The 23334-nt window shown below is 39.2% G+C and overlaps 2 protein-coding genes across 2 annotated transcripts in view; one reads left to right on the plus strand and one right to left on the minus strand.

The window, feature by feature from the left end:
* Positions 1 to 558: 558 nt before the first annotated feature.
* CGGBP1 (CGG triplet repeat binding protein 1) lies at positions 559 to 7928 on the minus strand. The gene is made up of 3 exons (XM_062206694.1): positions 7795 to 7928; positions 7003 to 7209; positions 559 to 4481 (listed from the first exon to the last, which is right to left on the minus strand). The coding sequence occupies exon 3, from the start codon at positions 4460 to 4462 to the stop codon at positions 3959 to 3961; it is 504 nt and encodes a 167-aa protein (XP_062062678.1). The 5' UTR covers positions 4463 to 4481; positions 7003 to 7209; positions 7795 to 7928; the 3' UTR covers positions 559 to 3958.
* A 305-nt stretch (positions 7929 to 8233) lies between these two features.
* Positions 8234 to 23334, plus strand: part of ZNF654 (zinc finger protein 654) — a 106951-nt gene continuing 91850 nt past the window's right edge. The window contains exon 1 of the mRNA XM_062206692.1: positions 8234 to 8509. Within this exon, the coding sequence (XP_062062676.1) occupies positions 8318 to 8509 (192 nt within the window). The 5' untranslated portion in view covers positions 8234 to 8317. The remainder of the gene's footprint in view (positions 8510 to 23334) is intronic.

Below are 23334 nucleotides of genomic sequence, written 5' to 3' on the forward strand. Positions count from 1 at the left end.
TCCTGTCCCCACTCAAATATAACAGAAATATTTTTCCTAAAAAGTATGTAAATTTAAAAAAATCTAAAGTTTAATTTCTGCCCGTGGATTTTTTTTTGGTCTCAAGTGACAAATGAGAATATAGATCTTTCAATAGCATACTACCAGATGCAAATCACACCCTTTTCTTTCATAAATGTTTCTTAGTAGAAAACAAAATGTTCTCAATTAAAAAGCACTGATGGAATATAAATATTTCCTCTACAATTTTTAGGAAGGATCACATGTAGCTATGATGTGAATCTGACTTAACAGAATGCTTTTATAGTACACATAAGGACTGAACTACAAAAGGGGGACATAACTAGTAGGAAAACAAAACTCAGTAAAATTCTGTTGCTCTTTTGGAATTATAAAATGTATTGGACATTGATGTACAAAATAAAATGTGCTTTCAAACACTTCTCAAACTTTTTTTTTTTTAAATTTATTTCTAAAAGTCACAGACAACTTTAAAAGCAACACATTTATACTAAGGATACATGCATGAGCAAAAAAAGAAGCACGGGAATACAAAAGTGAACATAGTAAACTTTTAATTAATACAGTATTCTGGATACAAGTAGAATACCACTAGATAAGAACTGTATTTACTTCTGAGATCTATGGTGATATGGGTTGAGATAAACGAAGGTTTAGGATAGCCACTTCACTACTCACATTTATTCAGTGCTGATCAGAAGCTGAAAAATTTACTTTAGACTAACACTTGCAATGAAATTATTGAACTAATCTCTCTTGTAAATGAATCAAATTAACATGTTTTAAGGTGATTCTGTTCTCATTTAAAGGCAGTTGGGCCAAGTCAAACCACGGAGAGCCCTTACAAAGACTAAGCACCAAATGAGGAATTGTTTGTGGCTTTTGTTTTGGACCACCTTAAATTTTATTTTGCTTATATGTGTTTTTCATTAACATTCACATACAAATTCTTTCAGGCAAAATAAACTTTCAGCTTGGAGACCTTGCCAACTGTACATACAATAGTTTTTAAGCAGTTAATACTTCACAATAATCCCAAGCTGATGCTTAATTAGTTACAATTGTAATATGCAGAACTGTTTCTTTATAGTTTTCTGGTCCCAGAAATTTCAGTAGGGCCAAATGCATTAACTGGAAATAGCATTTGTTTTATTAAAAACAAAACATGAAAGAAATCTTAATCAAAAATGATAATGGATAAAATAACTATATAGGCGCTCATACACAATCTTTCTAAATTTTCACCCTGTACAAAATGATTACAATGTCCTTCAAGCTTGCTATATGCCCAAAAAAAACAAAAAAAAAAAAAAAAAAAAAAAAAACCAACAAGAAATTTAACATTTCAACAAGCTAGGAACTATTTACTGTAAGCATATATGAACTTCTGGAAGACATACTATCAAACTTGGAGAAAACACTATTAACAGGTAAGCATGTATTGAAGAAGGCAGTTTATAAATCAAACATTACAAAGCTTATGTTTATGCGTACAACTTATAAAATAGAAAAAAGTTGCTATTTTTCCAATAGTATAGCATCACACTAACACTATATAGTTAAGACTGAAAGCTTCTGTACACATGTTCACTATACCTCCAAAGCAGCATATGCCTCAGACATTCTCATTTATTATTTAATTATATGCCAATCAGTTTCATGGACTTGTATCAGTTTGAGCAGGCCAAAACAATCATTCTGCCTTTATTTAACGATGAGACAATGCTAACCAGTTTTAGGGAACAAGTCTCATAATCAGTAAAGAAACATTAATATTACCTCCCACAAGATGTTAAACACTTCTAAGGACATGATATAATCCTAAGAGTAAAATGGACTATGCCCCTAGATATAGTGAATGTGGGGATATTTAGGAGCCTGGAAAAATACATTAAGATATACAAGACCTAAATGATTACATCTGTAGTAACTATTAGAACTCAAATGTAAATTATGGATGTTTCTCTAGTGTACCATCATCCAGTTTACTGTTCAGGACTACCAAAAGCTGTTCTGCCACTACACATTTGTGGTTAGTGCATATACCAAAATAGGGAGCAGTATGAATCCTGAAATTTGAAAGAAATAGAATGATTGTATAGCTAACCTTATTTTTGTATTCTGAAAATGCTATAAAATTCAATTATTTCCCTAGCTTCTTAGATCATCTACCACCTTAGACAATTCAATTGAACATGGTTGCCTGCAAATTCCTTTCTGGAGGAAATAAAAGCGAATCACATTTGATTATACTTTGCTGCTGGTCTCCCCATGCATGTGCTTTACTAATGAGAGCACTACTGTAGGCATTTACTGTGCTACTTTAACATAACCAAACTTGAAAAAAATTGGTATAGTTTAAATTTTGTCAAATGATTTTTTGTGGCAGGCTTACTTTTTTAAATGAAAATAAGTCAAAATCTAAAATCAGATGGTCACTCTGACAACCTGAGTTGGAAACTTAAGTCTGTAAGAAGAAACTTAAGAAGTTGTTTCTGAAAAATACAAAATCTAACCTTTTTCTTATTCACTTTGGCTTTTTTTAATGAAGATTTGTTGTAAAGTGACCTCAGATAACTCCAAGTCACATATGGCATCATTTCTCAGTGCTCTGTAATAGAAATATATTTTATAAACATTTTGAACTTGAGTGTTTTCAAAGAATTTAAGATTTTTAATTAAAGCTCTAGTTCAAGTTTTCAGCCGTTACATTTTTTAAAAATATAATTTAGGTTTCTGATGAATATTTATCTGGGCTAAGCTACTCTGATAATCTTACAGTTTGAGATTCAGACAGAGATCATTTCCTGAACATGGTTGACCTTTAACAGAACTGACTTATGTCCTTACCCAAATAGCTATGCAAGGATACTGCCAGATTGCCACTACAAAATCTTACCAGAATTTCTAGGTAATTCTTTACCAGCCATGCTTAAAAACCTTGCACCACCAGAGGCAAAACAGATAAAAGTAGAAGTAAACTTCTCTAATCTACATACCTAAATAAACTCTTAGAAAATCTTATGGAAAACTTAATGTTTAGAAAGTAATTTCCATATGATCTGATTGATCATCCAGAAAGTAGTAATTCTCTGTAAAAAGGAAACTTGACCATAAATTATCTACCTCATTAAATTAAAATGCCAAAGTCTTTTAACACTAACATATAAAGAAAAGTCTGCAAATTCAAGATGATGCTCAAAATGAAAACTATGGTTTGAAAATGTGTTCATAGTGAGACTAAAATCTTGTCACTGCAAAATTCCCCATGGCTTTTGGCACGGACATTAAAACAAAGATTTTAGTCTTTTGGTCACTTGAAGCTGCTACTACATACATTAAGCATTTAAAAAGGAGTAAAAAGACAGTGGGGAACTGAAGGCTACTTAAGGTAACCACTTCATGTACAAATAAAATATAGCTGAAATAAAATTATTTCTGCTAGGGAGCTGAAGATAAAGAAGTTTCCCATCACCCCTTCCTGTTTGAAGAGGATCCGCTAATCAGAAATAATTTCTTTACGTTACTCTGTGTGGTGTTGCCTGGCAGCAGCTTCAATTTCCTACACTAGTCTTCAATCCAAGTAATTAAGCAATCTCACAAGGAATAATCATATATGGCAATAGGGTAAAAAAGCAGGGCAGCTCTTCCATGCACAAACATTTCAGGAGAAAAACCATCAATTTTAAAGATAACCATCAGGTTTCAGGAATCCTAGCACACTCTAAACCTAAGTTTTGCTTTATACCATTGGTGACTAAAATTAAGAAGTTTTGCAGTGAGATTTTTTTTTTTGCCTGCAACTATATACACATTGCAAAACTATTCTGCATCACATGATTTTAAATGAAATAAATATAAAAATGAACCACACAATCAACACATAACTTTAATACTCCACATTATTTATCTTGATCACAATGGTGGAACCTCCTTGTCAACAATCTTGTGAGTTGAGGAGCTGATTTTCATTTTCATATCCATCAGGCAGATATGCTCTCCTCAGTTGGTCTGACTTAGGTATGGAGCCTCCATTCTTCACATGGCGAGACAGGAAAGCACGGACGGCTGGGTGATCAGCCTTCTCAAGTGGGATGTTGGCTTCCAGGCACATTTTCACAAAGTCCTGGATAACACTGACTTTCTCTGTTTGCGCAGTACTGTTGCACTGAAGAGATGCAGTTAGGGGCCTCTGCTTCTTTCTCACATTTTGCTCTTCAAATTCTGCCTTCCTCTTGGTATGAGTCTTTGACTTGAGGTGGTCACTAATGGCAGACTTGCGAACATGATTCAGAACCACATTGCAAGAAGTGCAGAAGAGCTTTCCTCCATCTTCATGCAGCTCCCCTCCAAACTCGGTGACTCGATCCAGGGGAGTCACATACAAAGCAGTCTTAGAACGGTTCCGAGCAGGTGGTGCTGTTACTACAAATCTTTCCATTTTTACTTTGAATTCAGTTCTTTCAAAAGAGAAACAAAGATAAGAAAGACAAGTTCATTCTAGAAATGATTACACAAATAAAAAGCAGAGTATAAACACTCAAAGATTAAAGATTAATTCAACTTAGACTGTGTGTCCATGAATCCCAACTTACCTAAAATATGTGAAGGAAAGCAAAACTAGAGCAAGTTACTATTAACAATGGGTCCATTCCTTGATTTCTCTTCGATGAAATTCAGTGAATTTGGACTATGACAAAAGACCTACAACTATCTCACACATCTTTTAAGAAAAACCTAATCACAGGCCCATATTTTAGAGTACCAATCATGTTAAGTCTCATACAATGTAGATAATGTATTCCAGCTTAAGAGAGGTTCTTTATGGGGCAACTGAAAAAATTTCAATTCTGGGACAACTGAGTTTAGGACTCAATTGGTAACAAAGTTACTTCTAATAGGCAGGTCATTAAACTGGGATAATTCTATATTAAGATGAATATAATTTCCAAAATTGTTCTGAGGAGGAAAAAAACTAAAAACTAAGAAACAATATAGATCAAATGCATTTAACATTAAATTCAAAATACAGAGCCCATGTTATTTTTTAATGCATGCACACCTCTCCTAAGTTTTCTAAAAGGCAGTAATACAGGAAAGCACTTAATATTTTTCCTTTTCCATTAAAAACTAATACTTATACTTGTATTTATTTCACTTATTAACTAGCACATTAGACCAAGTCAAAACCTCAACATAGTGACTAGTAATATGATAGCTTTCAATCAATACTTGTTAATGAAAAAGTAAGTATTTTCATTCTTTATACAAATATTTATTTACTTAGAAGCACCTTAATTTATGAATATATCCTAATAGTAAACTTTTATGGTCACTGGACTTTCTGTCAAAATTTTAACATTATAGACACTGGAAACTTGAAACAATTACCATACTTGTGTTCAGTGACAAATGATTAGTCTTTTTTTTTTTTTTTAATAAGATTTGTATTTGTTTATTTGAAAGTCAGAGTTACACAGAGAGAGGAGAGGCAGAGAGAGAGAGAGAGAGAGAGAGAGAGAGAGGTCTTCCATCCACTGGTTCACTCTCCAACTGGCCGAAATGGCCAGAGCTGTGCTGATCCAAAGCCAGGAGCTTCTTCCAGGTCTCCCATGGGAGTGCAGGGGCCCAAGGACTTGGGCCATCTTCCACTATTTCCCCAGGCCATACAGAGAGCTGGATCAGAAGTGGAGCAGCAGTGTCTCCAACCAGTGCCATATGGGATGCGGGCGCTTCAGGCTAGGGCGTTAACCCGATGCACCACAGTACCAGCCCCAGTAAGTATTTAATTGTTCCTTGGGGCCATGCCTTTGGTCTAAACTCTGTAAGTACCTACAACTTAAGATATTAAAACATATTTGTTAGGGGTCATCTGCAATGCCAGTAACCCCTGTGGGTTCTGGTTCATGTACTGGCTTCTTCTCCACTTCTCATCCAACTATCTGCTAATGGCTTGGGAAAAGCAGGAAAGATGGCCTAAGGGAAAGGGGACCTGGAAGGAGCTTCTGGCTTTGACCTGGTTCAGCCCTGAGCATTGTGGCCACCTGGGGAGTGAACCAGCAGATGAAGATCTTGGTGTTTCTCTGCCTCTCCCTCTCTGTACTGTTTCAAAAAAAAAAAAAAAAAAAAATCTTTAAAAATGTATTTGTTAAAATTCAAGATGAAATTACGTTCTGTGTAAATGTTAGAAAAAACTCATTACTAGGTATGCTGTGAAGAACTGTTTTGTATCAGAAACAATGGAGTATTCCATTAATTCACAGTAGAGAATAGCTGGGTAATATAAAATTTATCTCAAAAGAACCTTAAATTTTCAATGTGTTAACACCCACGGACCTTTCTTAGATACTTAACATTTCACAAATATTCTGGAAACTACTTGATAAAGCTGAAGTTTTAGTTCCATTTTTTTCCTATCACATTTTTTTTTAAATTTTGTGGCTTTCATTTGCTAAATATTGTTAGGCAATGGGTTTGCAATGGCAGTGTGATTCCTGCTAATACTTAGGGAATTATTACACATTTGCACTTTAAGTTAATGGGTAAGTGTTACATACTCCAGCAAATCAGTCTCAATTATGATTAATAGTTCTAAGGTAATTACTAAAAACATTAAACACACACACTCAATAGTTCCTAAACCTTACTCTACCTAAAATATTTGGATTTCAAATTTTAACACAATAAACAAGTCCCATAATTCTTTGCAGCTTAAAACACTCAGTGACTTGTGCTAATGTGAAAGGTCCAGACTCTCCAATGTCTTGTAACTTTCAAAAAGTCTAGTTGTGGTACTGCAGAGGCAAATACCCACCCAGTAGAGGATGCTCGACTTTACGAAACCGAACAAGAGACGCGTTTTCTATAGAAAATATTTTATAAACAACCCAGGAAGTTAACAAGTAGCTAGCCGACAAAAGCAGCAAATAATTCACCAGACCAAACAGAACTCGTCAAAAGTTTTCAAGTTAAAATGTTTACCAGATTAGTTTCCAGTTTTTTTCGTCTTGATACTCAGCAGGGAATGGTCTCCAGCACAAAGCCAGAGACGCATCAAATCCTGGCACTTTTCCCGTTTGATCAAACGCGGAGACGCCTTCAGGTCAGTTTTTCAACAAGTGGTGGTGGGGAAAGAGTTTCTGGGCTTGTACCCTGTTTTCCCTGAGGTGCCAGGAAGTCATGCCTTTACTGCAAAACAGGAAAAGCAAATGGAAGGAAAAAATGGAGGAGGAGGAGGGCAAGAAGGGTGGATGAAAAGACCAACAAGTACGTCAACACCAGTCACCACGCAGGTGTGTCTCCAAAAAGTGCTCTCTTCAGGTAACTCCGCACCATAAACCCGATCCCCACGTTCAGCCGCACGCCTGTTTCCCGACCCTCAGCCCGGCTCTGCCCAGGCCCCGGGGTTCGGCGCGAGGGATGAGGGCGAGGCCCGGCGCGGGACGCTCCTGGCGTCTAGACGCCCTCCTCCCGCGCCGAGCGCCGCACGCCGGCGCCCCACCGCCCCGACCCCGCCAGCAGGGCAGGGCCGAGTCCCAGCTGCCAGCCGCGGGCCCGGGAACTCGACGGCGAGTTGGCGGCGCTCTCAGGGGAGGAGGCGGCAGGCGCCTGACGGAGGCGGCCGCTGTCAGGCTTCCCGTCTCCTCCCTCTTCCTCCCGCCGACAACGGCGCCCCGGCCCCGCCCCCGGCTCCCGCTTCGGGACGGAAGGCCCCGGGCCCACAGCCCGCACCAACGGCCGGGCCCACCCTCGGCCTCCCCAGCTCCTCGGTACCGTAGGATTGGGGCCGCTGTTAGGGGAAGTGGACGAGATCCGGCCGGAAAGGAGAAAGTGAAAGAGGGCAAGGGGCTGGAGGAGGAGGAAGACCCGTCGTCGCTACTGCCGCCGCCGCCGCCGCCGCCGCCGCCGCCGCCGCCGCCGTTGCCCGATCGAGCCCCGCGGCGGCCGCCGTGTCCCCCGCCGCGCCCCGTCGTCCTGCACCGCCTATGGCAGAGCCCGTAGGCGGTCCCCAACAACCGCCGAGCAACATTGACCAACAGACGGCGGGTCTGTCAAACAGACAGTTTACTTGACCAATAGAGGTGGAAAGGCGGGTATGAGCATGATTGGCGACTGTATTTCTCCAATGAAGACTGGGGGCGTGGGTGGGCGGAGCCGGAAGTAGAGCCCAACCGAGTGGCCCCTGTCCGGCTGGGGCGGAGGGAAGGGGGAGGGAACTAGAGGAGGAGGAGGTTAGCCGAGGCAGCTACAGCGGCGGCGGCGCAGGGGCTGGTACGCGCTGGGCGGCGAGAGCCTCATGGCGGAGGAAGAGAGCGATCAAGAGGCCGAACGCCTCGGAGAAGAGCTCGTAGCCATTGTGGAGTCCCCGCCGGGCCCCGTGGGGCTTAGATCTGCGGGCGATGGCAGAGGCGGCGGTGGCGGCGGCAGCTGCGGCGGTGGCGGCGGTGTCGGGATCAGCAGTCGGGATTACTGCCGACGCTTCTGTCAGGTGAGGCGCCCGTCGGCCGCCACGACTTGTCACCCGGGTCCTAGGCCTCTTTGCGTCTCCTGGCCTTCTCGTCCACCGATTTGAGCAGTGCCCGGGCTTGCTTCTCTGGCCCAACAAGGAGGGTGAGGGTAATGCCCTCCCATCTACCTATCGGGCTCGGTTGGGGGCGGAGGGGGTGAGGGGACCGGGAGCAGGACGAGGGAGACCCGCGGGCTGAGGGTTGCTAAGAAAGTGAGAGTTGGTCGGGGGGTGGGGGTGGGGGGCAGCAGAGCAGGAGGGTCAGCTGGCCGGAAAGCTCTGCGCTGACATGCCTCCCCTGCCCCAGACAGACCCCTTCCTGCCGGAGGGTCCCTCCTACTCTTCGCCCGCTCGCTTCACTGGGAGCCTGGGCTAACGTTTTCTGCCTTGGCTCTCCACCCTTGTCGCCCGCGTTCTCCCCTTTTTCCGGGGACCGGAGGCACGCCGTCCCCTCCGCTGCCTCTCTGTCATCGCCACCCCTCCCCCTCTGCGAGGGTCTCCTGTCATGCCATTTCTCCAGTTGGCTTAGGCACTGACCCTCCATAATTTACTTTTTTTTTCGGGAGGGGGGAGTGGCAGGGGCGGCCTTAAGGCAGCGTGATTGTCATTTTTCAGTTTCTTACCCCCGTCCCTAAACACGCACACTCTTTTCTTGAACTATTGCTCTGGTTACACCCCCCCCCCCGTCTTTAAATTACAATGTATTTTATTTAACCTAGAAAATTCAGTATGGGACACTGACAGTAAATTGTTGCCTTTACTCAGTTGACCGCCACTAGGATTTGATGTAGTTGTGTTTGTAATCAAATATTATAGCACCCAAGTACTTGTTTCGGGGTAAAGTTATTGTAGTCTGCATTTATCATCTAAACGTTTTGTTCTCATTCGCCACACTCTTTCTTGGAAAAAAAAATTTACTTCCCCCTCCTACCACTTTGAAGATTTGTTAGCTTGGATGTGGTGGGGTACAGACCCTGGCACCAGCACTGTTTAGCTGTGTTATTTTGGACAAAGTATTTAACCTCTCCGTGCCTCGGTTCCCTCTTCTGGCAAATCGTCCCAGTTGTTAAATGAGTAACTATGCGAAGGGCTTGGATCAGTTAGGTGTTAATTTCATTCTGGTAGCAAGGATGCAGTAAAATTTTAAAAAATGGGCGTCACATTTGCTGACAGTTGACTTTATGCTTCTCCAAGCACTGAAACAAAAAAGGATGGAGTTGACATTTTCATGTAAATTTCTAATGCTCCAGTTTGTCTTTTGATTTCCCTACTGTGAGATAAGAAGGTTTGGAGGTTGAACTTGTCAAGTTATAAAGTGTGTGTTTATTCTTTGGCCTGGCTCTCTATTTAGGGACTTTTTTCAAAATGTATTTTTATTTTCATAATTATCATTCACTGGAGTAAAGATTCCATGTCTTGTTTTCAGAGTGCTTGTTTTCTAACTGCTTTTTACATCTTGAAACAATACTATTGGTAGATTTTGTATCTACAGGAATTTTAAGCTTCAGAAAATTAGGATACAGTGATGTTTTTAATATAGTCAAGGGGCAGAAAAATTATTTTTTTCTTTTTATAACATTAACAAGTAACTTGGTTACATTTTTGTTAATTTACCTGATCAAAATATCCTTTTATTGCTGAAGAATTTGAAATTTATTTAAAATATGCTTCAGAATATTTTTAGAGAACTTTTAACTACCCTTATTCTGTTTTGGCTTGAAATTAATTTTAAGAATATATAAACAAATTTAGCTTGTGAAAAATAGTGTCTGAACAGTGACAGTAAAATACTTTTAGAACACATGAAGTTGATTATTTTATAAAATTCCACTACCTCCTGAATATGCAGGATATAAAGCTAAAGAGGAAGAACCCAAATAGTTTGTCGTTCATATTGCTAAAGCACGAGTGTTATACTGACATACTTTCATGTCACTAACCTTTACTTACAACTTCAGTAGCTATTTTATAGTACTGTAGATGATCAATAGATCTAATCTGAGGGTTCCTGGTTCTGCCTTGCAGGTGAGCTTTTTGAAGATCTTTTTATATTTAAACTTTTAGGTGAAATAAAAGAATTTTCTGTGTTACCTTGAATTTTATCTACTGATTTATAAGATTCTGCTGTAGTAAGTCTGTTTGCCAGGAAGGGAAGCAGTGAATTAGTCTAATTCTCAAAGATTGTTTCTTTTTAGAGATTTGGTTCCCAAACAGATACTGAGGTTAATGTTAATGAACTTGTATTTATTAGTAAATGACATAATTGTGAGTAATCCATAAAATGTATAATATGAACTTGGGTGGGTGACAGTTAACTTAAACACATGAATTATATACATGGCCTAGTGATGTTGAGAATAAAGACTCCAATTTATTTTCCCCCTTTTAGAAGGAAATATGAATTAAAATTTCTTGGCAGTTACTTGTGTGGGTGAAAAGAGAGAGGAAGAGACACTTCTTTATGGGAAAGGTGTTTGTGTGTCTTTTACCACAAGGAAAAGTAAAACAGAAGACATGGTGTAATGTTGGGCTGACTGTCCCTATCACGTCTTTCCTTGGCTCTTGTTAGTAGACTCTAAACAAATGCTTACAGAGATAGGTTGTGGTTTGGACAAGCTGGGATTTGCACCTCGCCTTCAGTTTTTACTGTAAGACAGGTTGAAATTAAAAATAAAAACTCAAAAAAAAAAACCCTCAAATAATTATAAAGTGATTTTTTTGGCAAGTGGTACAAAGGGGAGAAATGTTCCTGGAAGTACTCAAGGAATCATGGATGAAAAATTTAAAAAGTGCTACTCTTTCATTATGATATAGTAGTAAAAAATGTTTCAAGAAAATCATATCATTGTTACCTCTCTGATTTGTTAGGTGCTGGAAACATTTCCCCAGCTCTTGAAGTTGTAAGAAGGTTGTAATACACCTTACTGTGTCACCATATATATTGAATTTTTTTTTGTCATGGGTTATAAACTAAGCAAGCCATGGTACTTTCTTGTTCTTTAAGTGCCAGAGAGATGATAGTGAATAGGGAAACACTTTGATATGTTCATTAAAGTAGACTTTAAAATGATTTCTTACTACAGTGCGCTTAATTGCCATCCCATGAGGATGTCATGAGTGTAAAATGAGAGGATGAACATAAAGTTCTTAGTACTGTACCTAGCACATAGATAGGCTTAAATAGACACAAGCTATTAATATTTCTCATGTGAAATCCTCTGAGGGTTTAAGTAGGACATTAGAGATAATCTGTAAGTAGTTTATAGGTTGTATTCCATGGTAAACTTTGGAAAAAATTTACAATCACTATGGTTCTAAATTTTATCACTTACAAAGAAAAGCCAAATGCTCCTGATTGAAGAAGCACAATGACTTGCAAAACAATTACATTTTATTTGTGCAGGGGCTCTCAGATTTTTGTTTCTAGCAGGGATATCTGACAATCTTGAGATGTTTTTTATTGTTATAATGGGGGGGGGGCAGTTTGCTGGCATCTAATGAGTAGAGACCAAAGATGCTGCTGAACATCCTATAATGCACAGGATATCATTAACAACAAAGAATTATCTGATTCAAAATATCAGTAGTGCCAAGGTTGAAAAACCCTGCTGTACTCTTACTTTGGGACTCTTAGTGGGTACTTTATATTATATATGTGTAATGCAAGTAATTACTGTGGCCCAGTGAAATACATGCCTAAATGACAATCTTGACAGCCAAAAAAAGATTTTTCTTCTTTTTTTTTTTTTACATAAAGTACATGCTAATATCCCTTAATTTAGAATAATTCATGTTTAATTGCTCTAGAAAAACATTCCTTATTCTCTTGGTGTTAGTATAAAATTTGCCAAATTTTCTTAAAAATCCCAAGTTTTTTTTTTTTAAGAGTTTAATACATTTTTATAAATTCTTGCTATTATTTGGAATTCTGATGTTAAAAAAATCTTGGATAGTGCAAGGATGGTATATAGCCTTATCATCATTGTACAATCATTTACTCCTTCTTTCTTAAAAGTCACCCTTATCTTCCTAAGTTCCAACCATCACATCTGACTTCCAGGTGGCAGGAACAGGGTGTCTCTGTGGGGTAAGCCAAAAAGTTTGCCCTGAATTATACTCAGTGAGTTTCACTTAACTCTTGTTAGCTATCTACATCTGAATAAAATGTTACAATTTTTATTTTCAAATTTTAGTTTTTTCCAGGTTATCACATGCCTGATTCTGTTGGGGAGAAGGAAAACAAGAGTGGATGTTATGGCAGCATATGACAACCATCTTTTTTATTTTATTTTTTTGGCCACAGTTTGTAATAAAAATAGCAGTTACACTCTATTCCTTTCCTTCTCTTCTCCAGAGGCAATTACTTGAAATGGTTAGCTCTTTTGATATTTACTTTCATGTTTATTAATTTTTTCCCTCGTTGTAGGCATCAGTTGGCTTGGTTGAGGAAGGAGTCCATTGTTTTGTTAGGGAGGCAATCTCAAGGAGATTTGCAACTGATCTTTCTATTTTTGACTCTTGCTTTCACTTCCATTTTTAGAAGTATTCAGTGCATCAAATTCCTGAGATTTTCTGGGGTTCTGGGGTCCTTCAAGCACAAATGAGTCTGTTGCTGAACTCCTTCCACTGATGGCTTTGGTTTTAGCTTCTCTGGTTTGTTAGGTCGTTCATCTGATTTCCAGCTACCCATGTGTAGCCCTCTTTCCTTTTGTCCTTGTAGAGTCAGGTCTTTTATAACAAAAATACTTTTATTTTAGTGTTATTTATCATGTGTGAGCAGAGGTAAATATGTGATCAATCTACCACATTTTTAACTACAAATCTCAAATTAGTTTTCTAGCTCTGTAAAGAATAATAGATATGGGCATGAAAAATGTTGAAAATAATCTGCATTGATTTATTTACTTTTGAAAAGAATATTCTACTTTCTGATCCATTCTGTAGTGAGTATTTAGAGATAGAAGTAATTTTGTTGCACTGATGCACTTCCATGTTCTTTTTAGTGAAATTTTTAATTCTGAATTACAAATAAAAAATTTTAGCTTTTTAAAAAATGGCTTTCAAAGTTTGACACATTTAGGACATTTCCAGATATATATGAAAGGTGAGTTCCATAGAAAGAAATTAACTTATTATGACTAAGAAAAACAAAACACTGTGAACCTTCGATATTGTTGGTTATATTTGGGGAGTTTAATAAATGCTTTTTATTGTAATTTAATGCTCTTTTTTTTAGGTTGCATTTCGAATAGCACTAATTGCTAATAAGACTTTATTTGTAATAACAAATCATTGAACAACCTTGAAGACAAATCTTTGGGGAGATGTTACATATAATGTAATCCTTTGTCGCCTCCCCACAAAAGGTTACAATATTTTATTTATTTATTATATTATTGTATATAAATATATAAATATAAATATATTATATTATTTATTTATTATATACTCTTATCAGGATTTATTTATTTATTTTGAAAGAATTGCAGAGAGAGAGAGGGAGAGACAGAGAAACACACACACACAGAACCCGTGCTTTTATCCGCTGGTTCACTCCCCAGATGGCTCCAGTGACCAGCACTGGGCCAGGTCAAAACCAAGAGCTTCATCTGGGTCTCCCACATGAATGGCAGGGGCCAAACACTGCTTTTTCTGAGGCCATTAGCAGGGAGCTGGATCAGAAGTGGAACAGCGGGACATGAACTGGTGGTGCCCATATGGAAGGCGCAGATAGTGGTGGCTTTACTTGCTGTGCCACAACACCATCCCTGATGGTCATTATTCTTTAAAAAATGTATTTGTATTGGAAACTGTTTATCCTGACTGAGTTTCTGAATTGCTTGAGATTGGCAGTATTTGGAATTTGAGGTGTTTTTTGAATTTTGGAATATTGCCATTTACATAATGAGATACCTTGGAGTTTGTACAAAAATCTAAACCTGAAATTCATGTGTTTCACATACACCTCAGACACATAGCCTGAAGTAATTTTATAGATTAGTTTTAATGTACCTATGTTGTGACTGTGACCCGTGATGCGGTCAGGTGTGGAATTTTCCACTTGTGGTGTCAGATGTGTGCTCAGAAAGTTTTGGATTTGGGGGCATTCCAGATTTTGAGTTTTCCAATTAGGGATGCTCCACCTGTATTATACTAACTACTGAAAAGACATAGGAGACAAGTGATTTCACTTTTGTAAATAAAATAGACTGAAAAGAACTATACCAAGTTGTTTGCAATTGGTGACTTTTTGGTGTGTTTATGGCTGAATTTCATTATTTTTCTTTATACCTATTTTCTTGATTAAGGTTTCTATATGTATAATTCAAAGAAAAAGTATAAAAATAAATTTTCATTTTTTTTTCTTTTAAAGATTTATTTATTTGAAAGACAGAGTTAGAGAGAGAAAGAGAAAAATCAAGATCTTCCTTCTGCTGATTCACTTCCCAAATGGCTGTAATGGCTGGAGCTGAGCCAATCTGAAGCCAGGAGCCAGAAGCTTCTGAATCTCCCATGTGGTGGGTGCAGGGACCCAAGTAGTTGGGCCATCTTGCACTGCTTTCCCAGGTGCATTAGTAGGGAGTTAGATCACAAGTGGAGCAACCAGCATTCTAACCAGCAGCAATATAGGATGCCTGCACTGCAGGTGGTGGCTTTACCTGCTATCTCACAGCACTAGACCCCAAAAATTATTTTTCTTTTTCTTCTATGCTTCACAGATTTTTTAAAAAACTGATTTGATTATGTGAACTTAGAAGATCATTTTAGATTGACTAATGAGATCCTAAATTTCAGTAACTTCTTTACGTGCCACTTTTCATTAGATATATGCCTATTATTGTTTTGTAAATACTATCTTAAAAATACTATCTCTGTTTTACTTTTATAGTTAAAATGGTAGGAAAAATATTTTTAAATAGAGTTCATTTCTTTTGAGTTTTTTAATGATACCATCATTTTGCAGTTCTGCCAGACAGAAGTAAGGCACCAGTTGTAGTGTATTGTTGGCACTGAAGTTTTTTGATTTTCCTGCCAAAATGTGCTAAACTATACATTAACAACTATAAACCAAAAAGAAAACTTTGAATTAAATTTAGGAAATTTGGTAAAAAATGCATCTGGTGAATATTTGAAAAAATAAAATTGATCAATAAAATCTGGTGAATTAAACCATTTTAAATGTATGAGTATATTCATTCATTGTGTTAAGGATTTTAGGGGATATTGAGGCATGAGTGGCAAACTAAATATGAGAGGAGGTTGATTTATACAATGTGTTATATAAGATCCTAAAAGTTCAGTGTGTTAAAACTGTGTCCCCTCAATGCTCCAAGGCTGCCGTGAATGTGAAAATAACTGAAAAACTTCATCTAAATGGTTGAAAAGTCATTGATGTGAATGTTGTTTGCTAGTTATGTAAAGTACTTTGGATATAGTGGAAAGCAAATAAGCATTTGTTTTGTGTACAGTTACAACTTTGGTAAATGTTATGAAGACAACTTATACAATACTATAAATGGGGCTAATAGGAGCCTTGACTGGTTTTCTGGTTTTGGAAAGTTGAGCTCTGCTGGAAGTCTTCAGTTTGAACATGAAGAATTTAAGATGCTTTTGCCTTATCTCAAGAGAGATCTTAAAGATAGCCGGATTTACAGATGGCAGAGCTGAAAGGGGAGGTCTAGCTATTACAGCTGTGTGTATGCTGTTTGAAGCAATATGTGTGAATAAGTTCACATTGGGAGAGAATATAGAGTTGGAAAAGAAGAGCACTAACTGGACCTTGAGTAACTCCAACATTAAGTAGCCCAGTGGGAAAAGTCTTAAAAAGAAGTCTGAGAAGAATTAGTTAAAAAGGTAAAGACAGGTAACCGGTGTCACAAAAGGCAAGTTAAGAGAAGGTTTTGTGATGCTGTGAATGGTTAACCAGCATTGAAAGCTGTTGAGATCCAGTTATTGAATTGACTTGGAGTCTTTGGGGACTCCAGGCAGAGCCATCTTTGAAGTAGTTCCAGGATTAGGAATCAGATGGGAGTAGTTTGAGGAGTGGGAGGCTAAGTATAGATACACCAAGAAGGTGAAGGAAGAGTAAAGGGGTTTTAATAACCAGAGGGCTTGTGGATTGAAGGTAAGGGTAATAAATAAATAAACTAGGGGCAATTGTGTATATTTAAATCTGTTGAATATGATTCATTTGAACGGGAGAGCTGCATCTACGAAAGAAAGAAAGGATAATCTATAGTATAAAATTCCTGAAGGAAGGAAGGAAGGAAGATTCAAAGCATGAGTGGAGGGATTGCTTTTTGGTAGGAGGAAGGTTCAACTACTAAGAGTGTGCAGCGGTGACCAGAAGTTTAAGGAAAATGTAGGTGTAAGACAGTAGCTTCTTAGAGAGATAGTTTGAATTGACCTGCAGAACCATTTGAGTTTGCGGATTCTGAATGTAAAGTGACCACTAGTGTGTCCTTTGATTTTACCAGTGTTGATTTACCTAGGTGAAAGCATGGATAATGTGAATAGTTATGTTCATTCAGGATTGGATGATGTGCTGTTATTGACCAGTTAGTTGATTTTTGAGAGAGAAGGGGACAGGCTCATTTTCTGGCTCTATTTGTGGCAAAATATAGCATAGAGAAGTGAAAGGAGGACAGACAGAAGGAAGAGAAGTGGTTATATCAGTCTATATTAATACACAACAGCACAACATGGCTCAGTGTAGTGTGAAAATATGTATGTATCCATGGTACTTCAAAAAGTCTGTGGGAAGGTGGACCTAAAAGACAAGTTTTGGATGGGCATTTGACACAGTGGTTGGGACACTGCTTGGGATTGCCTGCATCCTATATCAGAGTGCCTGGTTTGAGTCCCAGCTCTGCATCTGATTCTCGCTTCCTGCTGATGCACATGATAGCTTACGTATGTGTTTCCTTGCCACTCACATGGGAGACCCACTTTCAGTGCCAGGCTCCTGCCTTTGGCCTGGCCTGACCCAGGCCATTCTGGATGTCCGAGGACTGTACCAGCTGATGGAACACTTCTCACTTTGTCTTTCTGTCTCTCTGCCTTTCAAATAAAGCGGAAAAAAAAAGAGCTAAAGATAAGATGATTTTGGTGCATAAAATTTTTGAAGTCCATGCATAAATTTTTTACATTAATTTTCCATGAACTTTTTGAATTACCTGCTCATAAGTGTGTTTATATGTATTTGTATATTTAATATCTCAATAAAATATGTACTCAGCCTTTTTGATATATATACTTTTGCAGCTAGAGTTTACTGATGTTTAACAAATGTTTTGGTTACGCTGAAGTTTTTTAAATGTTCTAAATTCTTACTATTTATTATTACTATACATTTTGTCCATTTTCTTTATTTATTTATTAGACAGGTAGAGTTACAGACAATGAGAGAGAGAGAGAGAGAGAGAGAGAGAGAGGTCTTCCTTCCGATGGTTCACCCCCCAAATGCCTGCTATGGCCAGCGCTGCACTGATCTGAAGCCAGGAGCCAGGTGCTTCTTCCTAGTCTCCCATGCGGGTGCAGGGCCCACATGCTTGGGCCATCCTCCACTGTCCTCCAGGGCCACAGCAGAGAGCTGGACTGGAAGAGGAGCAACCAGGACTAGAACCTGGTGCCCATATGGGATGCCGACACTGCAGGCGGAGGTTTAGCTGTGTGAACCACAGTGCCGGCCATGTCCATTTTCTATTGCTCAAACAATGCAACAGATTGGGTAATTAATTAAAAAATGATTATTTCTTATGATATTGGAGGCTGCAAAGTCAAGTCAAGGGGACACATTTGGTGAGGGCCTTCTTGCTGAGTTACAACATGGTGGATAGTATTGGCAAGAGCAAGACAGCATGTGTGCTCAGATTGGTCTTTACCCCTGCATAAAACCACTAATTCCATCATGGGTGACCCACCCTTATGATTTCCTCTAACCCTAATTACTTCTCAAAGGCTCCAACCTTAGATACCATCAGCATATGAGTTTGGGGGTTAGATTTATTTATTTATTTATTTATTTGACAGATAGAGTTAGACAGTGAGAGAGAGAGACAGAGAGAAAGGTCTTCCTTCTGTTGGTTCATCCCCCAAATGGCCGCTATGGCCGGAGCTATGCCGATCTGAAGCCAGGAGCCATGTGCTTCCTCCTGGTCTCCCATGCGGGTGCAGGGGCCCAAGGACTTAGGCCATCCTCCACGGCCTTTCCTGGCCACAGCAGAGAGCTGGACTGGAAGAGGAGCAACCTTGACTAGAACCCTGTGCCCATATGGGATGCCGGCGCCGCAGGCAGAGGATTAGCCAAGTGAGCCGCGGCGCTGGCCCCTGGGGATTAGATTTTCAACACATAAACTTGGGGAACACATTTAAAGCATAGCAGCAATGATTTAGTATTTGTTATGTTTTTTTAAAAAGATTTTTATTTATTTATTTGAAAGCAGAGTAACACAGAGAGAGAAGAAGAGGCAGAGAGGGAGAGAGAGAGATCTTCCATCCGCTGGTTCACTCCCCAATTGGCTGCAATGGCTGGAGCCGCGCAGATCCAAAGTCAGGAGCCAGGAACTTCTTCCGGGTCTCCCACGTAGGTGCAGGGGGCCAGGGACTTGGGCCATCTTCCACTGCTTTCCCAGGGCATAGCAGAGAGCTGGATCAGAAGTGGAGCAGCAGTGTCTTGAACCAGTGCCCATATGGGATGCCAGCACTGCAGTCGGCGGCTTAACCCTCTACGCCACAGCGCTGGCCCTGTATTATGATTTTAATACTTGAAAGATTTTATTGGAGTGTTCTGTATGTGTATATATACTTATAACTCATATTTTGACTATTTCCTATTTTTTCATGTATCAGGGACCTACGTCCTTTACCTATTATATCTCATTATTTCTACTACCCTTCAGAATATGCACCCTTATTCTCATTTTACAGATTAGAAAACTAAGAATGAGATTAAATGGCTTGACTAAGTTATGTTGCTAGTATGTGATAATCACACTGGAACCTGGCCAGTCTGTCAAGGGTGAGGCTGTGTATTTAGCTTCTACAGTATACAAATATATTGTGCTTATATATAGAATTTACTATATGCAATTCCTATTACAGAATCTGTGCTTACATATTTGATATATGCTATAGCATACTAAAGCTGTATTGATTGGGTGGAAGCAATGGTGTGAACACTGATAAATGAGACCCCAGGCAGCAAAAACTAAAGATGTTCATGAATTTGAAAGACAGAGAGAGAGGCCGGCGCCGTGGCTCAATAGGCTAATCCTCCGCCTGCAGCACCGGCACATCGGGTTCTAGTCCCGGTTGGGGCGCCAGATTCTGTCCCAGTTGCCCCTCTTCCAGGCCAGCTCTCTACTATGGCCCAGGAGTGCAGTGGAGGATGGCCCAAGTCCTTGGGTCCTGCACCTGCATGGGAGACCAGGAGAAGCACCTGGCTCCTGCCTTTGAATCAGCGCAGTGCGTTGGCCGCAGCACGCCAGCCGCAGCGGCCATTGGAGGGTGAACCAACGGCAAAGGAAGACCTTTGTCTCTGTCTCTCTCTCTCACTGTCCACTCTGCCTGTCCAAAAAAAAAAAAAAGAGAGAGAGAGAGAGAGAGAATGAGAGAACAAATTTAAAATGTTAGAAGTGCCTCATAAGAAGTGTTTCTTCTCTTTTTTGTCCCTAGTCCATCTGAATGGAATATACTTAGTAACAGCAGATCACTACAGTAATTACCCTCAAAATACAAAAGTAGGGTACAGGTGTTCTATCTAGCAGTTAAGATGCCCATTCCCCACATTGGAGTACCTGGGTTTGATTCCTAGTTCTGGCTCCTATCTAGAGCTTAATACACACCCTGGGAGGCAGGAGCTCATGTAATTGGGTTCATGACAACCTTTTGGGAGATCCTGATTCACATTTCAGGCTCTTGCCCTTTTGTAAATTTGGGGGAGGGAGCCAACAGGTAGGAGTTCTGTCTCTTATATCTCTCAAATAAATAAAATCTAATAAAAAAAATACAGGGGTAGGTGATTTGCCTGTAGGTGCTTCTTGGGACACTTGTATCCTTTACCAGAATGCTTGGGTTTGATTCTCATCTCCTCTTCCAATTCCAGCTTCCTGCTAATGAGCACCCTGGAAAGCAGCAGGTTAAGGCTCAAGTGGTTGAGTCCTTGCCACCCAGCTAGGAGACTTGTATTGAATTCTTGGCTCCTGGTTCCAAGCCAATGCTGACTTCTAGGGAGTGAATCAGTGAACGGGAGCTTGCTCTGTGTCTTTTTGTTTCTCCCTTTCTCCCCCTCTCAAATAAATAAATAGAAATTTTAAAATATAAAAGTTATGGTAACAAACCAATAGAACTTTTTTTATGTTTTTATTACCATGTGTTTTAAAGGCAGGAAGGTATGAGATATGTTCTATATTTTTTTAAACATTTAAGTTTGCCTTTTCCATGTGCAGATTTAACCTTGAATATGTGAAAATTCTACCATTCAAAATACATTTTGCATTTTTGCATCTATTTGTCCTTTACCATCTTTTTTGTCAGAGAGCTCCCAAATTATAAAGATAGGAAAGTCTAAAATTTATATATGAGGATACTTTAAAAATTTGTGGAAAATGGAATTTTAAAATTTAGTTCTTTTTTGTGCAAAAAATCTTGGAAATCCGTGCATGTGGTGTTTTCAGAAAATTCATAAAAAGTGTTTTAAAATGTGTATTGTAAGAAAACTATGCATGAATATTTCATGCTTGTGAGGGTATAAGTGCAATAGATACCTCATTTTCAGTTACAGAAAGTAAAAATCACCACCATCTTTCTGGACACAGTTTATCACTATATATTAGAACTCCTAAAAACAAATTGTACTGGGGCTGACGCTGTGGCATAGCAGGTAAAGTCATTACCTGCAGTGCTGGCATCCCCTATGGGCACCACTTCAAGTCCTGGTTGCTCTACTTTTGATCTAGCTCCCTGCTAATGTACCTGGGAAAGCAGTAAAAAGATGGCCTAATCCTTGGGCTCCTGCACCCACTTGGGAGACCTAGAAGAAACTTCAGGCTCCTGGCTTCAGATGAGCCCAACTCCGTCCACTGTGGCCATGTGAGGAGTGAACCAGTGAATGGAAGATCTCTCTCTGCCTCTGCCTCTCTGTAACTCTGCCTTTCCAATAAATAAATACATCTAAATAATAATAATAGTATGTACCTTTTTTCTTTGTCATCTTCCTTTTAGCATTCATTTCTTAGTAAATATAAATTTAGATATAAAATTATTTGGCTTAGCATTTTTAAAAAAGATTTGCTCATTTATTTTAAAATCAGAGTTACAGAGAGAGAGAGATCTTCTGCACCGCTCTGATCCGAAGGCAGGAGCCAGGTGCTTCTCCTGGTCTCCCATGGGGTGTAGGGCCCAAGCACTTGGGCCATCCTCCACTGCACTCCCGGGCCACAGCAGAGAGCTGGCCTGGAAGAGGGACAACCAGGACAGAATCCGGTGTGCTGGTGCCGCAAGGCGGAGGATTAGCCTATTGAGCCGCGGCGCCGGCCACCTGCTGGTTAACTTCCCAGATGGCTGCAACGTCCAGGCTGAGCAAGGCTGAAGTCAGGAGCCATGAGTTTCATCCAGGTCTCCAACAGGTAACAAGTACTTGGGCTATCTTGTGCTGCTTTTCCCAGGCCATTGGCAGGGAGCTGGATTGGAAGCAGAGCATCTGGGATGCAAACCAGCATCCATATGGTATGCCTGCAGCAGCTTTACCCACAACGCCACAGTGCAGGCCCCTCAGCATAATTGTAATCAGTGAAATGAATGAATTAAAAACGAGAAGGCAACCAGAACATTGAAGATAATTAAACATATTTTTAACTCATAAACTTATTATTTAACCATAAAAATGATGTTTCCAGTGACATGTAATGACCTAGAAAAATATAATATGGTAATAACTCAAAAAATTATGAAAACTTGTAGCAGGGATTAATACAATGTGTGATAGGCTCTCCCATTCTAACTGTATTCACATGTGAATTTTAAAGGGGTGATTGCTTTAAGGAAATGTCAAATCAGCTTTTTTCACCAGAAACATTATTTCTTGATTTGAATCCATAGGAGACATTTGGATAATCAGGTACTATGCAAACTCTCAGAAATTATTTACAAAAAGTTATATTTGCATTTTCTTTGTAAGCAGGTCCAGGTAATTTATAAGATTCTCTTAAGAATTTCAAAACTTGCCAAACAAAACAGAAACTAATTATACTCTAAATGCACCAGAAAACTATCAGCCTTTGTTGTGAGTCATTATGGCACACACAACACTGCTTGTTTTTGCAAATAAAGTTTATTAGTTTTTGCCTATTCATTTTTATACTTTCTGTGACTGCTTTCTTGATCTAACAGCAGAGTTGATGGAAGTTGTTGGGATGGAAGATAAATTGTTCTTAAGCGACTTTCTGGTCCTTTAAGACAAAGTATGTCAGTTCTTGTCCTACATTCTCATTTGTTTTTTGCAACAACCTTATGAAAGTACTGTTTCTATCCTCATTTTATGAATGATGCAGCTGATATTCGTAGAGGTTAGCAACCATTCTCAAGACACAAAGCTAGAAAAGGGAATTATATCAAGATATTAATAGTAGTTATATGTGGTCAGTACAATGGTGGATTTTTTTTTTCCCTTCAGACATTATGCAAACTTGCTATAGTAAGTATACATAAAAGGGGAAGAATCTTGAAAAAATTAGGTGGAACAGAATTGTGAGAATATTAAAGCTCATCCTTAATTTATTACTTCTGTTTTCTATATGGCATCTTAC

This window comes from Lepus europaeus, chromosome 2 (genome assembly GCF_033115175.1).
Source record: "Lepus europaeus isolate LE1 chromosome 2, mLepTim1.pri, whole genome shotgun sequence".
Lineage (NCBI taxonomy): Eukaryota > Metazoa > Chordata > Mammalia > Lagomorpha > Leporidae > Lepus > Lepus europaeus.